Source organism: Acanthochromis polyacanthus, chromosome 15, assembly GCF_021347895.1.
Source record: "Acanthochromis polyacanthus isolate Apoly-LR-REF ecotype Palm Island chromosome 15, KAUST_Apoly_ChrSc, whole genome shotgun sequence".
Lineage (NCBI taxonomy): Eukaryota > Metazoa > Chordata > Actinopteri > Pomacentridae > Acanthochromis > Acanthochromis polyacanthus.
In genome coordinates, this window is record NC_067127.1 from 15,419,248 (window position 1) to 15,435,589 (window position 16,342).

General features: G+C 39.4%; 2 protein-coding genes across 3 annotated transcripts; one reads left to right on the forward strand and one right to left on the reverse strand.

The window, feature by feature from the left end:
• mrpl14 (mitochondrial ribosomal protein L14) lies at positions 1–3,646 on the forward strand. Of its 2 annotated transcripts, none has more exons than XM_022192397.2 (3): positions 1–74; positions 495–597; positions 3,214–3,646. In XM_022192397.2, the coding sequence occupies exons 1-3, from the start codon at positions 23–25 to the stop codon at positions 3,578–3,580; spliced, it is 522 nt and encodes a 173-aa protein (XP_022048089.1). In that variant the 5' UTR covers positions 1–22; the 3' UTR covers positions 3,581–3,646. The 2 variants fall into 2 exon arrangements, with proteins under 2 accessions (XP_022048089.1, XP_022048090.1); XM_022192398.2 differs by lacking the exon at positions 1–74 and adding an exon at positions 137–299.
• Positions 3,647–3,829: 183 nt separating this feature from the next.
• On the reverse strand, positions 3,830–15,282 carry LOC110950014 (calpain-1 catalytic subunit-like). Its single transcript, XM_022192393.2, has 23 exons — positions 15,130–15,282; positions 14,060–14,077; positions 11,836–12,082; positions 11,290–11,359; positions 11,088–11,206; positions 10,867–11,000; positions 10,566–10,734; positions 10,347–10,430; positions 10,169–10,254; positions 9,997–10,071; positions 8,964–9,124; positions 7,306–7,475; positions 7,165–7,176; positions 6,547–6,758; positions 6,419–6,458; positions 6,235–6,300; positions 5,763–5,820; positions 5,507–5,571; positions 5,317–5,385; positions 5,151–5,229; positions 4,948–5,061; positions 4,805–4,863; positions 3,830–4,722 (listed from the first exon to the last, which is right to left on the reverse strand). Exons 3-23 carry the CDS (start codon positions 12,079–12,081, stop codon positions 4,696–4,698), a joined length of 2,115 nt encoding a protein of 704 aa, XP_022048085.1. The 5' UTR covers position 12,082; positions 14,060–14,077; positions 15,130–15,282; the 3' UTR covers positions 3,830–4,695.
• Between the last annotated feature and the right edge of the window lie 1,060 nt (positions 15,283–16,342).

A 16,342-nucleotide genomic window follows, 5' to 3' on the forward strand; every position in this document is an offset into this window, starting at 1 on the left:
TGTTCCTTCCCAGCGCGTCTCTATGACGTACAGCAACGCTAACAAACAAGCTAACAAGCAAGCTAACGGAGGCGGTACGCTATTTTAGGTTTCTTTTGAGTACTCTTATCTGTAAGAGTATACATTTTTGACTTTCAGCCAAAAAATATAGCTTAAAAGCGAAGCCTGTTTTTACAGCAAGAAATGTGTGTTTCTTATAAATTAATGGCTATTATTTCCATCAGCTAGTTCAGCTACGGCTGCCAGTCGCGCCTTAATGACGCAACACTTTTGACATTGGCATGGAGAATGATAGAAGGGTAACATTACCAAGTTATACATTTGAACTTAATTTTGACCTATTGTAATATAAGTGTCCTTGTGTTTTGTTATTATGTTAAACCAAGAAGGATTCTGCTTCATTGTTAGCACTTGTCGGCCATCGTGTGATTATTAGCTATGGCTAATGCTTTAGCATATTAGCTGCTAACCACTGATATCATTTCTCTTTCCAGCTGACACAGTTTTTGCTGTAGTTATGGCTCTTCCCCGGCTTTCAAGGTCCTTTACTGGGCTCCTCGTTGAGACCTCGTACTTAATTCATCAGAGAACTTTTAGGTAAGAGATTTTTGAGACCAATAAAGCGAAGGCTTTGCAGCTAACACGTTTAGTCCGTGTCGTTTGATTAATTTGACAAATATATGTGATTAAAACAACACTTGTAACCATGTAGTAGCACAACATTAGTCTGACAGAAACGGGTTTCTGTTTATTGTAACTTCAAATGGAAGTTTGACGCTATAAGACAATAACTTCTGTGTCTGGAGTGAATCCATATAATGCTGTTTACATGTGCTCCAGAGGGAAAGTGTACGCGGTCACTTTAAATCTTAGTTTAAGAACTGGATGTACCAGCCTGATTTCGTTGCATCACAGCTGGTTTTGAAACCTATCGTGGCAAGTACACAGTACATGTCTGCAGGCTAAAGTCAGCTCCAACAGACAGCGTTAAATTGAAGACCTCTGTAGTCATCAGTAATCGCATCATGTCAGGTCATGGGCATTTATAGAGCACATTTAAAGACACAGATGCCTCTGTGACCTTCTCATTCAATGATTTTTCTTTATTTTTACTACTTTCTACGATTTGGTACATACTGAAGACATCAAAATTATGAAGCCTGATATATGGAATTATGTAGCAAACAAACAATTGTGAAATACCTCTAAATATATTTTAGATTCCTCAAAGTAGCCGTTCTTTGCTTTGATGACAGCTTTGGAAACCCTTGGCCTTCTCTCTATGAGCTTCATGTGGTAGTCACCTGAAATGGTTTTCACTTCGCAGGTGTGACTTGTCAAGGTTAATTTGTGGAATTTCTTGCCTTCTTAATGGGATTGGGATCATCATTTGTGTTGTGCAGAAGTTGGTTGGTACACAGTTGACAGCAAGAACCAATCAGCTAAATAAAGAGAAATGTCAGTCCATCATTACTTTAAGAACTGTAGGTCAATCAGTGCAAAAAGTTGCATAAACTTTGAATGTTATCCCAAATGCAGTCGCAAAAACCATCAAGTGCTCACATGAGGACTGCCCAAGAAAGGAAGACCAGAAGTCGCATCTGCTGCTGAGGATAAGTTCATCTGAGTCACCAGCCTCAGAAATCACATCGTTAACAGCACCTCAGATTAGAGCCCAGATAAACGCCACACAGAGTTCTAGTAGCAGACACATCTCTACATCAACTGTTCAGAGCAGACTGTGCCAGTCAGGCCTTTATGGTCAAATAGCTGCTAAGAAACCACTACGAAGGAAAAGCAACAAGTAGGAGAGATTTGTTTGGGACAAGTAACACAAGGAATAGACAATAGACCAGTGGAAATCTGTGCTGTGGTCTGATGAGTCCAAATTTGAGATCTTTGGTTCCACCTGCCGTGTCTTTGTGCGACGCAGAAAAGATGAATGGATGGTCTCAACTGTACATACAAGGTTCCCACTGTGAAGCATGGTGGAGGAGGTGTGATGGTGTGGGGGTGCTTTGCTGGTGACACTGTTGGAGATTTATTCAATATTAAAGGCACACTGGACCAGCATGGCTACCACAGTATCCTGTAGCCATGTGCCATCCATTCTGGTTTGCGTTTAGTTGAACCATCATTTATTTTTCATCAGGACAATGACAGCATCTCTGAAAACTCCTTGAAGACTATTAGAAAACCATTTCAGGTGACTACCTCATGAAGCTCATTGATAGAATGCCAAGGGTTTGCAAAGCAGTAATCAAAGGGTGGCTATTTTGAAGAATCCATCCATCCATCCATTCACCATACACCGCTTTATCCTTATTTTGAAGAATCTAAAATGCAAAACATGTTTTGACTTATTTCACACATCTTTTACTACATCATTCCATGTGTGTTCATTCAGAGTTTTGAAGCCTTCAATGAAAATCTACAATGTAAATAGCCATGAAAATAAAGAAAAAACATTTAATGAGAAGGTATGTCCAAACTTTTGACTGGTAGTGTGTATATATAATCAAATAATATAAATATTGAGACTAATACCTTATATTGTTGTTTATGGTGTGAATTTAACTGAATAATTTAAACATTAAGGATTAAAATCAACAGAAATTATACAAAATACAACTTAATCTGACTAATAAACGGGTTACGCGTTAATTATGGGGCTCAACCCAGCAGTTTTGAATATCAAGGCTAAGACTCAGTAGTGTTATTTATAATGGAGATAAACCAGAAATATGCACGAAAACCCAACAAATCCAATCATTCACCATGAAATGGATGATGTAAATGTTACAAAAATGATAGGAATGAAGATTTGCGATTTATTTTTTAATTGAAAGGAAATTATTTACATAAGTATTATTTTATATCTATCCATGTGATGTCACCATAGATTCTAGTATACAGTCTTTGTCTTGTTTTATGTTGCCTCTGGTCTCAGGATATGGCAGGAGGAGTCCTTTAAAAATGGATGGAGATTAGATTTGAAATTGTACTGAAGCCACATTAATTTAATTTGCCACTACAGCAGCAGTTGGATGTCTGTCTCTGCCTCGTTGTCATGTAATTTGACTTGATTAACTGATATAGTACCGTTTGTGTGTAGAAGAGCCTTAAATGACCCCAAGGTCTTATCTTTATTCACTGCATAAGTATTTTTTTCCAGTATGCTGAAGGTGACAGATTTCCTCTTTGTCTTGTCAGTGTATCCCCTGTTGCAGCAGCCATTCAAAAATTGACCAGAGTGCGTGTAGTGGACAACAGCTCTCTTGGAAATACACCATACCATCGTTCACCAAGAGTCATCCACGTCTACACCAAGAATGGCGTTGGAAAAGTTGGCGACAAGGTGTTGCTTGCCATCAAAGGACAGAAGAAGAAAGCGCTAATCGTTGGACACAAAATGCCTGGAGAATGCATGACTCCACGCTTTGATTCAAACAACGTCGTCCTAATCGAGGACAATGGTAATCCTACAGGAACAAGGATTAAAGTCCCTATACCCGCACAGCTACGCAAAATGGAGGGAGATTACTCCAAAGTGTTGGCAATTGCTAGTTCATTTGTTTAACTGTGTGAAGTATGTGAACATTGTGTGCGTGTTTATGTTGTCTTCAGTAAATTTAAATGAAACACACATCATGTTGCAGTTGTTGACTCTTGTTTTGTGCTGTTTCTTAATATGTGAACAGTAAAAGAGGCAATGTGTCTGGCATTTTACAGAGGCTTCTTTATGTTTACAATGAATATAACCTTCACCTTAAATGCATAGGAGTGTCTGGGGGCAAATGTGGCCTTCATTGCTATGAACAAACAAGCATGAACTTTGAGGGAAATATTTATTGAAGGCACAAAATACATTCACAACACAAAACACATGACTGGCACATTAGTATTAGCTGTTTATAGCATGGTGTCAAGTATAAGGCATTCAGTATCAAGTGATTCCTGTGGTAGTCACTAATTGTTATTAATGTGAGGCAACTTCACAAGCAGCTTCTTAAAACTAAAATCCCAGTGCAAAGTTTATTTTTAAAAAAACAGCTGCTAAAGAATTTAATTGAAATATTTAACACGTCTGTATAAAATGCCAAAAAGTCCCTTCATTGACATCAAACCGGGTCTGTACTGCCACCTACAGGTGTAAAAATGAAACTAGCATTGAACACTGAGACAAACGCTTCCCTATTTCTGCTCTACAATTGCAAAACATGAGCACAGATTAAGAGAAAAACTATAAGACTTAGAAAAATACAAACAGATTTAATACCTCAAACAGCTTTTAGTGAGATTTCAGAATGACAGTGAAATGACTGTTAATCAGCTGACATACAGATACAGAGAGCAAAATATAAAATCAACTTGCAATGCAGGCTACAGTTAGTGTTTTTTGTCATGCACAGAGCCATGCTGTTTCTACAGTGATGACAGATTTATGTGGCACAGCGACTGCTTCATACTACAAGTTTGCATAGTTTCTAAAATATAACTGGGACACACATGGCGTTGTTGAACTTTGGTTTCCTATCATATAACTCGTTCCCTACGATTATTTACGCTGAGGTGGGATGTGTAAAAGGATCGACAGGTTACTAAGGCTGAGGGGTGCGCAGAGCTTCAGGTTCGTGGCCGTCTGCAAGAGCTTTATCTTCATTTGATTCCCTCCAGCAGTGACGATGGTCCTCTTCAACCACACATTGTCATATAAAGCCACTACAGATGTGAGAAATAAACTTAGACAAACAGAAAAGAGGAGCAACTTTGTATTGAGATTTCCTTTTAAAAGACAACTCACCTCTGTGAGACTCATCTCAGCCACTCCTGATCCCTCCTTGTCAAAATGCTGGAAAGATCCTGTTAAATGTACAATTTGTTAATTCTGTTGTATATGCTGCAACAGTATATATTTCAGTTAATGTAAACAACAAAATTACTTACTGAACATGGCTTCAAGTTTGACCAAGCAGCAGATGAAGTTGTCAAAGTCGATCATCTCATTCTCTGAATACCGAGCTACCAGAATCTGGTTCAGTGAGTTGTTCAGTTTAAAACCTACAAGAGGTGGTAAAAATTTAAAGTCAGGGCTGTAATGTTCATCTGTGAGTGTGAGTGCTAAATATAAACACTCTAAAGCAATATACCTGCTGCTTCCACAGCAAGCCGCATCTCATAAGAGCTCATGGCCCCTGATTTGTCGAGGTCAAACTGTCTAAAAATGACCTGGGAGACAGAGAAACAAATGTAAAAAGAACTATAGAGATTCTAACTGTGTGTGACGTTTATTTATTTTATTTCACTCATTCTTACCAGCCACTTTCGGATCTTGTTCCAGAGGATCTGAAACTCCACCAGTCCTAAACGGGCACTACCATCTTTCTGGTAAACACTGTGTCAAGGGGCAAAACTACACACAAACACTGCTATGCTAAATGCATGTTTTTTTCCCGCAGCACAACAAAGATTCGATCCATTCATGCCTGATAAGTCAATAGGATACGTCCATCAGGTTGACCATGGTCCTACAGGATTCAATACTGAAACCGTCAGTCTTCAAGTCCTGGTCTGAAATGGAAAAACACTGACGTGAAACAGACTGACTAACAAAAGCACGGCTACACAGAAGCTTGATTTGGTTCAGGAAATAGATGTTGTGCACCCACCAGTGGAATTTACTATAGCAATGTGAGATTTATTGCCACTATAAAAACCTTCCAGCAGACATGAATTGTTCTAAAGATAACCAGGAAACTCACGGCGGGAGACGACTCTGTTTAGAATGGTCCTGAGCTCGTGAATAGAAATCTCCATGTCCTGGAAAAGCACAGAAGAAAAGGACATGTGGAAGTTTTTAGTTCAAGTAAGAACAACTTTTTTTTTTACTTTATAGAACCATTCTGGATATTTAGGCTTCTTATATTTTCTAAAACTATTGCACAACAAACACTACTATTACTACCGCCAATGTCGGGGTTTTCCTGGTTCAGAATGGGCCTTTGGGGTCACTTAGAGTAAAAACAATGAATCTGTGTTAGCTTATTTGAATGAAATCTATTATTTTTGACCATATGACTACAAAAAATGGTTCTTTTACCAGGCTAAAACTTCTATGGGGGGGTCACAAAAGTCTCTCTATGCAGGAAAAAGCCTGAATACTACACATAAAAATAATATAAGTAGTGTCAGTAAGTAAAGACACAAATGACAGACCTACTTTTCAGAACCTACCTCTCCTGCTAGTTGAGCAAACATTGACTTAAATGAGTCATCGATGTCATCTTCTGTTATTTCCTCCTGTAGAAAAGCAAAAATAACAAGTCACTGGAGTGAAATCAGAAGCCTAAATATTGAATGCAACTAATACCATAGAATAAGATTTCAAAAGTGCTGGTCAGCTGTCACTGATACGTACATCATCTTTCAAATCGGCAGAGATTTCATCATCCAGTTCTCTGCAATTGACAAAAACACAGATATGAGATTTCCTTTCCCTACATTTAAAAAAAGCTGACATTAAAATCCCATTAACATGACACGCACTCTGTTTCCGACTGCTTTTCAGTGAAGACTCTGAGGACAAAGTCGGCCTCTTTGCTGGGCTCGAAGGTGGAGGGGACGATGAGGTATTCTCCTGGCGGCAGACGCAGCCGAGTGCTCACCTCCCTGAGGTTGATGAAGGTCTCTGAGCGAGCGCAGGACGAATGGCTCAAAAAGAAATTCTTCTTCAAATGGACGTTCTGGCAGCCTTTGTACTGAGGGCAGCAGGAAAAAACGTGTGGGTTTAGATGTAAGCAGGTTTTAGGATCCATCTGATTAAAATTGTATATGCTTTACATCACTGCCAACTATTGTAAAGGCATAGGAGAGCATATTTCTTCACCTCATTGTATTTCAATGAAAATGGACTTCATATAGGATGGAAATAAAGTAAAAATTTGCAATGTATGCAGGTTGGTTATAATGTGTAAAGTATGTGATATATTGATATAGCAATATTTTACGCAGGAAAAATGCTTTATAAACTAAAATAACCAGCAGTATTGTAAAATACACAGTATTTTACATCTAATAGGCTACAACATGACTAATCTCCAGTGTAGTGCTGTGGGCCCTGCTGGCTTCAAAATAAACAGTGAGAGAAAGTGATGCTCTGCTTACCTCTTCTGGAATCTGCAAAAGAAGACAGAGGAAACACAAATTAATTTAGACAATGTTATTAAAAAGTAACATAATGTAAACAAGTCAGCAAACTACAGGAAAGGCAAACAGACAAGACTGATTTTCCATCTCTGTTCTCACCTCATAGAGAGCAAAGCCAATGGTGTGCATGTCCTGACCGTGGCGGCGATATCTGCGGCGATCCTTCTGCATGAGGGCGACTAAAAAACTACACGCCACCTCATCGTCCTCTGGGTCATCATCCTCCTCCAACAACGTGATCTTATACTGAGGGTTGATCCAAAATGTGTCTGCACAGATGGTGATTTTATGTTAGTCTGTTTTATAGTCCCAGAGCTCATTAGACAATGTGTTTACACTTTAGCTCTGTAGTTGCAGTTTTGCAGATGCTTTTTGCCCCAGTGACATTTTTGTTCACTGTGGGCTTATATTTCACTGCAATATAAAGTCCTGCATCTCTATGGAAACAAAATGACGAGAAGGAGAGACAACTGAAAACAGATTCTATGCAGTGCAAGAAAATTAAAAGTGCCACAAATGATTAAAAAATTAAGTACATTTTCTTTTAGAATTTATTTAACAAAAAAATGAAAACCCTGGAATCAACATGCACGTTATTGTTCCACAGGTGTTAATAATACTGGATAACATAACAGCTGTACATACTTTAGATATTTTACAACTGACGATTTTTTATTTGTTTTTATATCTGCCTCCTATCTAGCCTAGCCGCGCTAGACCCATGTTCTGAAGACACAAGGGTCTAGGAACGCTCGACAGGGAGGGAGGTGGGCTAAAAGGTTGTCTTTCAAATCACTCTGCAGCAATTGGGTAGGTATACAACCAATCAGCGCAACGAATAGGCTGACGTAGTTCCTAGAGTGCCGGTGGATTGTGGCTAAGTCCCATTAGCTTCCCAACCAGCGAAGCCAACTGGTATATTAAGGATTTGCCATATCCCGTCGGCATAAGTCCAAATACGTCTTTCTTCTCAATGAAACACTTCAGTGCCGTCCTTTGATTATCTTTCAAGTTGAATTTTAGCTTCAAATCTTTAAGGGCTGTGGCCGATAACTGTTTATTGTGCGCCGGTTGTTTCTGTCAGAATCGTTGCGCCTCTGTCGTCACTTAGTTACGCCCGCCTTCTGACTCTACACTTCATGGTGATTCATCCGGCCAGTTTTAGGAGAATCCAGCCTCGAGCCTTATGGAGGGTAACTAGACCCACCCTGGCAGAGAATTAAATTCGTTGCCGTGGGTTGTCTAGCGCGGCTAGGCTAACTCCTATCTCCTCTGAGGTAACACAACTTTAAGCTCAGCCCAGTTCAGCCAAAAAGTCCCTGAATTTTTATCACATTACTGTCAGTTGCAGCGACCTCCCTAGTGGCTTCACAGCTGCACGAAGGAGCGCAGAATATTTAGTTTTTTTACAATATTTGGTTGGAGAAAACTGTCTATTTTTGGCATTTTTTAAATGAGCAATGCTAGTAAATTTTAATAAAATACCATGATTTAAGCTTAGATTTGGATCATTTACCGGATGGAATGGCATATCAGAGAAAGTTAAAAATCTATTTATTTTTTGGTGTTTTGCATTTTCTAGCTCTAAATAATGATTTCAACAGCAAACAACATGCTTATGGAACCCTGTGGGATGTTGGGGGATTCAGAGGGTTGAGCTGCTGTCACTTAACTATTGTGTTAGTTAATATTATCTAAGTCTTTCTGTACACTTAAACATTAAAAGGTAATTTTGTTGTTATATGGTTGTGACTCACTGGGATGGTTCCTGCAGCCCCCGGCGGTGCTTCCTCTCCTCCACGTCCCGTAGAACTTGATGGTGTTCCAGTGGCTGAGGCTGTCCTCGCTGAGAACATCTGGAGTCAAGTTGCAGATCTCCAGTCGAGAAAACTGCCTCATGAAATCACTGAAGGACATCCTGCATGATGAAAGTGAGACGAAATATGAAACTTTTTGAAGTTTTAAAGATGCTACTGTCATATGGAGCCAGGAGACAGCACATTACACCTTAATAATCTGTACAATAAGCGTAAAAACAAGATTCCGGCAAATTCTGTCCTGTTTAATGTGCATTTGTACGGATTTAATAGACAATATAAAGCATGATTATAAGTGAGCTTTAGAGGTTTTCTTGGGTAAATTTTGCCACCTAGAGGAACACCTTCCTTGGGTGTACTTTCATCCTTTCTGTTTCCATTGCGATGTTGGATCCACCGACTTCACAGGGAAATAATTTAGCAATAGCTTTAACCACAGTGTCAATTTTGACCGACAACAAAGAGCTACTGGATGCAGCTTGAGTGAAGATGGTTGATTGTGTTAGTCAATATGTGAAATTCACTTTGTTGGCAAGGACACTGAAGAGAGGAAGATTGTTGCTTAAACAGGACATCTTGAAGTTTGTCTTCCTCAAGTTAACTAATCAGCATCAAGTCTCGCAAAGCATTTTTTAGGGCAGCTTAAAAATACTCCTGAGTAGGTATTTTTTTGCCCTCAAAAATGACCCTGAAAGAAGTTCTACGGGGTGGAGTTCAAGCAGTCAGAACATGCACAAAGATGTAACACCAGGAGTTCGGCAAACTCAGGCTACCTGTTTCCCCATTTCAGTCGTTGCGCTATGCTAAGCTAACAGTCTCCTAGTGGTAGTGTTTTAAAATCAGCAAACAAACACCAGAGTGGTAAGAATCTTCTCATCTAACTCTAGCTCAAAGAATCAAATTTTGCAAAAATTTGAAGAGTTCCTTTAAAATCAGTCCACTATAGAAAAGTTCCCATACTCTGACATCCTACCAAAACTCTCCATCTTCCATCTGAAGATGCAGATCTTCTCGTTCAGAAGGGTCGATGTCATCCCATTCAGGGGCGCTGCAGATGACACGACAAAGCAAAGGGAGATGATGTAACAAAAGGAACAGATGAAAACTTTTTGTACATCGTTATATTTACACTTGGGCACACTCACTTGTCACTCCAGGCACCAGTCCACTCCACCTGACCCCAAGGGTTACGTATTCTGATCAGGCGCACCATGTCGCCATGGTAATCCACCTACATAAACAACAATGCAACAGGAAATGTAGTCATAACTAGTGTGCACGATGACAACTGAGCTAAGATGAATGAGTCATACACTGACAGACCTCCTTCAGTCCAGTGACCGAGTAGGCGTGGCCTTTGACGAGCTTCTTGAACGTCACAGCCTCCATGTCGAAGGCACTGGTGATCTGTACGAAAACAACACAATTATTGCATGTGAGTATGAATGCCCAGAAATAAATAGAGAAAATAATGTGAGTGGCCTTCTCAGGATGTAATATTGATCTTGGTGGTGTGCTCATGGTTTTTTTTTTAGCACCTACATCGATAGAGCAACCCAGCAGGGAGCCTCTCTCCAGGGCTTTGCTGATTATCCTGTACAGATTTCTGGGAGCCTTGCGGAGCTCGTACATCTCAGAAACTCCACCGGTGAAGTCCTCGAAGCCTTCAGTGGTGCTTCCCCCAGACAGAGCCTCATAAGAGCCATTCAGCCTGACAGCACATTAGGAACACATTTCAGTTTGATCGCCCTGAACAGCAGCACTTCACAGTATGACTTCCTGCTAAATACACTTATACTGAATAATGCAGAAACTGCGCAGAAGCTTTCAATACAATACCTACTTGGCATAAGCTTTCTCCAAGAGTGCACTCCAGAACTCATTGCCCTCCGCTGAATGGACAAACATGAGCTCCCCGTCTTTGACAGGCAATCTGTCATCAATCACAACATCTACCCAGTCGCCAAACTGCCAGAACTGCAACACAGAGCAATAATCAAGAACTCCATCTATCTAAATTGCTTGGAAAGGAAAAGAAAAGAGCAGAAGATGATCTGAAAGTACCTGGAAGTGGAAGATTCCAGCGTAATCATCTTGGAAGGACTGACCGTGCGGAACAACCCGGTGAAGAAGCCTCTCGTTCAGGGTGAGAGAGCCGATGGCTGCTAAGAGCCAGCAGTCGCCTGCAAGTGAGAAGAAGCATTTAGCAACCTCCATCTAAGTGTTTCTACTGTTTAGTAGAACAGTTTTCACATCAAGTACTCACCCAGAGCTCCCTGACAGATGTCTGTTCTGGTGGCGCCACCCACGATAAACTGAGGGTTGTCCGTCAGTTCCTATAGAAAAATTTAATGTCCAAAATCAACTTCTCCAACAAATGAAGACATCTATGATTTACTTTGAGGCGCCACTTCTTTCAAATCATTGCTTTTCTTGCACATATGTGCCAGGTTCCTATGTTTTAATGAGGCACTGTAAACACATGTCACAGCGAGGGAGCGGTCAGAGAATGCTATGAGGTAACAACAGCTGCAGTGGCCTGAGAAGTTCCTGTCCCTACTTGTCCTATTCTGTCTGAGCCTGCAGACACCACATGAGACAGTGTCACCGATATGTTTGTTTATATGAGATTTAAGTTCCAGACATCACCAGCAACAGTCAATAACTACATGCCAGTTGTGAAATACTGCAAGAAAATGATTCAAAACAGTAATCGGTTTATCTGTAGTCTTGTGTCTGGATGTGTAAATGCTGGCACAGAAAGTGTGTTTGTGATTTCATGCACCCACATAAATCAAAAGTATGGTCTTACCGTGGGCCTCATCCACTCCACATCTCTAGTTTTAGAGGAATACGGTGCGAGTTCCTTAAAGCCCAGAGATGGAGGCTCAGCAGGGAAACAGGGGTCTTCAAACAGGCTGCCAGACTCCACACACTCCTGCTTCAGCGCCTCGTAGTCCTGGTTGTTGAAGTGCACAGCCTGGTCCTTGGAGCCCATGCCTTCTGCCCGCAGCCTGTTGGCCTGTATGCTTGCAGATATCCCTCCAGCCGGATACATACTGGTGAAAGATAAAAATATGGAGCTGGTGGGTGGGTATGCACGCTGCCGCCTATAAATAGCCACAAGCTAATCAGCAACACCCTCTTGTCTAAGAGTTACAGCACAGCAGTCAGGAGTAGGATGTGTGTTTAGCAAAAAAAAAAGAAGTCTGCTTTCAGCTAATTGGAAACCCCATGTTCCACAACTGCATTATGTAGTTAGTCTGCAAGCAGCACAAAGCTGGAGCCAGAAAAGAAACTGAGTTTAGAGCCTGAGGGTTCTTATTCATTCATTACAGTTTTGGTCTAAGTGGCCTAAAAACCTTAAAAACTGAGCTTTGTGTGTTGCGATTCTTGCATTTTTAGCCTCTATAGGCTTTAATTTTACTACATTTAGGCCAACAAAATAATAATTACATAAATATTCAGCACTTTGTCAAATCATTAACAGCATCATGATGGGAAATAAAGGATTGTTAAGCAATTAACTGACTGACTGTGTGAAGTGATTAAAAAAGACATTTTTGTTTTCTGTGTTCAATTATTTTTAGAGTAATGAGGTTCACATTGTTCAAACTCATGGCTCCAGTATTTCCAAATTCCAGGCTAAAGCCCAGCAGCAAGAAATGATTCCTTACCAATTTATATAATAGAACTAAATAATAACCAAGTGAATTTCCCTGCTTTAACCTCAAGAATTAATGGTGGGTGGTGGCATATAAACCCAAAGGAAATACACTACCATTCAAAAGTTTGGGGTCAAACAGACAATTTCATGTTTTCCATTAAAACGCACACTTTTATTCATGTGCCAACATAACTGCACAATGATTTTCTAATCATCAATTAGCCTTTCAACACATTAGCTAACACAGCGTTTTTACTATATGATCAAAATGACAAAAGTCAGATTAAAAAAAGACAAAAAAACAACACAAAATATTGTGAAAGTGAGACACAAAACGTCCAAAAAATTAGACAAAAGACACGAAATGAAACAAAAAAAAGAGACAAGTTACAAAGTGACAAAAAATGGATGAACTACAAAAACGAAAAGAAAAAAGACAAAACAGCACTCAAAGCAACGAATGAAGCAGAACACAAAATGACAAAAAAAAGAGACAAAAACACAAGCGAGACAAAAAGGAAACACAAAACGACAAAAACGAGAAAGAAAACGACAAAAGTCAGACAAAAAATAACAAAAACTAGGCAAAATATTACAAAAATACATAAAATGAGAAAAACAAGACATAAAATGACAAGACATTTGACAAGTGGCACAAAACAAAACAAAAATTAGACAAAAATTAGAGAGAAAAGTTAAAAAATGACAAAAAACGGACAAATGCCAAAAAGAGACAAAAAACACAAAAAGACAAAAACGGCACACGAAACAACGAATAGAGCAAAACACAACATCACAGAAATTAGAGAAAAACATAAGCGAGATGGAAAGGAAACACAAAACGACAAAAACATGAGACGAAAGTTTGACAAATGTCAAGACAAAAACAACAAAAACAAAACTAAATGTTACAAAAATAAGACAAAAATGACAAAAGAACAATAAGCAATCTAGTATTTTACTTTATGATCAAAACAACTTATTCTTTTAAATAAAATTATTTAGAATTCATAGTTTTACTAATTTATAATCTGCATTTAGTGTCTTCTCTGGGCAGCATGTTTGACACCCCTGGCCTAAACTGTATTTCTGATTGATTTAATGTCATCTGTATTGAAAAAAAAAAGGTTTTCTTTACAAAAATTAGGACATTTCTAAGTGACCCCAAACTTTTGGACAGTAGTGCATGCTGCTGTGGAAACCTTAGTTATAAACAGACAGAAATAAAAGCTGCATAGACATGTTATTGTTATAGAGACACAATCTAGGCATGAAAACAGGAAAGAGGATGATGGAGAAACGCAAGATAATAACCACCACCTTAAACACAACAAATCCAGGAATAACAAAGAAGTTGGAAATATGATACCTGGTGTTTTTGGGCAGGCTGAGAGGAAGAATGAGACAGAAAGGAGAGAGAAAGAGGTCATCATTGGCAATTTAGTGAAGACAAAATGCTTTTGTGTTTGGACTGAATTGGAGAAAGGGCCTGAAAGAACATTCACAACATCTGTGCTTGATTTTTTTTTCTGCCAGAAAGCTTCACAGATTTGAACCAGAAATCTAATATGCTAAAAAAAATGCTCGATTTGAAGTTGGATTGCCCTCTCTGAATCAGTGCTGGAACCTGGAACAAAGGGACGAACTCTGCGGCTCTGCTCCACTCTAAAGGAATCCTAATGAGTTGAGTTTGGTAAACAGTAGAGACAGTCAAAGTAAGAGAGGAGGGGGGGACTTGGACTACACTAAAGCAGAGAGGGACTAGAAGAAAGATGACTCAGCGGGAGATGGTGTTGGCATGCTCTGCTTTTGCTTTTGATAGAAACAAGGACTTTGTTGACAGCCCCCTACCCTGAGGCCCCACATGCCTGTAGAGTCTGCAGGAATGTCTCTCTGCTCTGTCAAACCACTGACAAAAAGGATATCTCTCTTTAAGCTGATCCATGCAGCACTGTGACCATGATGTCATCTATAGGACTACAACCTCAACAATACCCCAAACACAACAGGCTGGAGCGAGCACTGGTGTCCCCTCCTCTCTGAGCAAAGCTGCACTGATGTGGGCCACTTTGTGAAATCCTTTGTGAAATCCTTTGTGAATTCAGAGGCCTATCAAAGGTCCCAGTATGTCAGGCATGCATAAGCTCAGCAGCACCTGTTCAGAAGTCCAAGCAGGACTGTTTTTACGCGCACCGGCCTGCAGCAGTCATTTCAAAGATTTCTCACAACAGTAGATGACTTATTCCACTCTGAGGGTAGAATCTGAATGAAATCTTTGAGTCTGAATGAGACAGCTGGTACTGTGTTTATTATTAGAGCTTCACTGAGCAGGATCTTGCAAACACTCCGCCACTGTGGCCTGCGCTACAATAAAACCACCCGGCACCGTTAACCTCCTCAACGCGTTTATTCAGATAAAAGCAAAGCGACAGCACTCACCACCGCTGAGAAGGTAAACTCAGATCTCCTCCAGGGTCAGTCTCTGAGCGATAATCGTGGAAGTCGGTGAATCTGTGAAAGGGGGCAGTGGTTTGGTCAGGGCGCAGGTCCAACCCTGTCCACTGCGCGCACAAACACGCAAGATCCGAGGAAGACCAGCCCCTGCAGGAGGAGGAGCCATGCAGTTCCAGACCTCACCACTCAAGGCGCCAAAGAGCCCCACACCGTCTGAGAATTCGGAATAATTTATTTACAATCAGGAATCAGTGCCTACAGGAACCCTGGGGACAATCTTGCTTGTAGGGTTCCTGAATGAATCTTTAACTCTGTAAGACCAAATACAGAAAAAAGAGCAATGGAAGAATAAGATAAGCATCTATCCATCCATCTATCTATCTATCTATCTATCTATCTATCTATCTATCTATCTATCTATCTATCTATCTATCTATCTATCTATCTATCTATCTATCTATCTATCTATCTATCTATCTATCTATCTATCTAGACATCTAGACATCTATCTATCTATCTATCTATCTAAATATAGATATGCTTATGTTATTCTTTTAAATATATGTTTTTTGTAAAATATGTATAAAAATATACAAAATATAATATATATTTTCATTTTTTTTCTATAATTGGGTTTGTATATATATGGATACATAAATGTATATATAAACAATAAAACAATTGTTTATTTTATTATTATGAAATTATTTTTTAGTTAAAGAAAATAATAATTAAAAAAATAAAACAATTGTTTATATATATATATATATATATATATATATATATATATATATATATATATATATATATATATATATAAATAATTCTTTTACATCAAATCATGTGTGCCATAATTATTAACACTCCTGATGTTAATACTTTGTATAACTCTCTTTTTGCCAACAAAACAGCACCTAATCTTCTCCTATAATACATCTTTCAACAATTTTCAGTGTGAGAGTATGCTTCTGCAATAAAAATTGAATTTATTTTAAAGTTTTCAACACATCTTAACCAGCGGTGCCAATAATAATTATGGAGGGCACTCTCTCTAACTGTCACCTGTGTGAACCTACGCGAGGATCTGTGTCAATCCTCTGACTAACGCCTGCAGCCTTAAATGACTGTCACCTTAGAGATAAAGTGTAGTAAATGACTGCAGTGGTTAAAGGTCTCCTGTCACCACGCCTATCAGCCT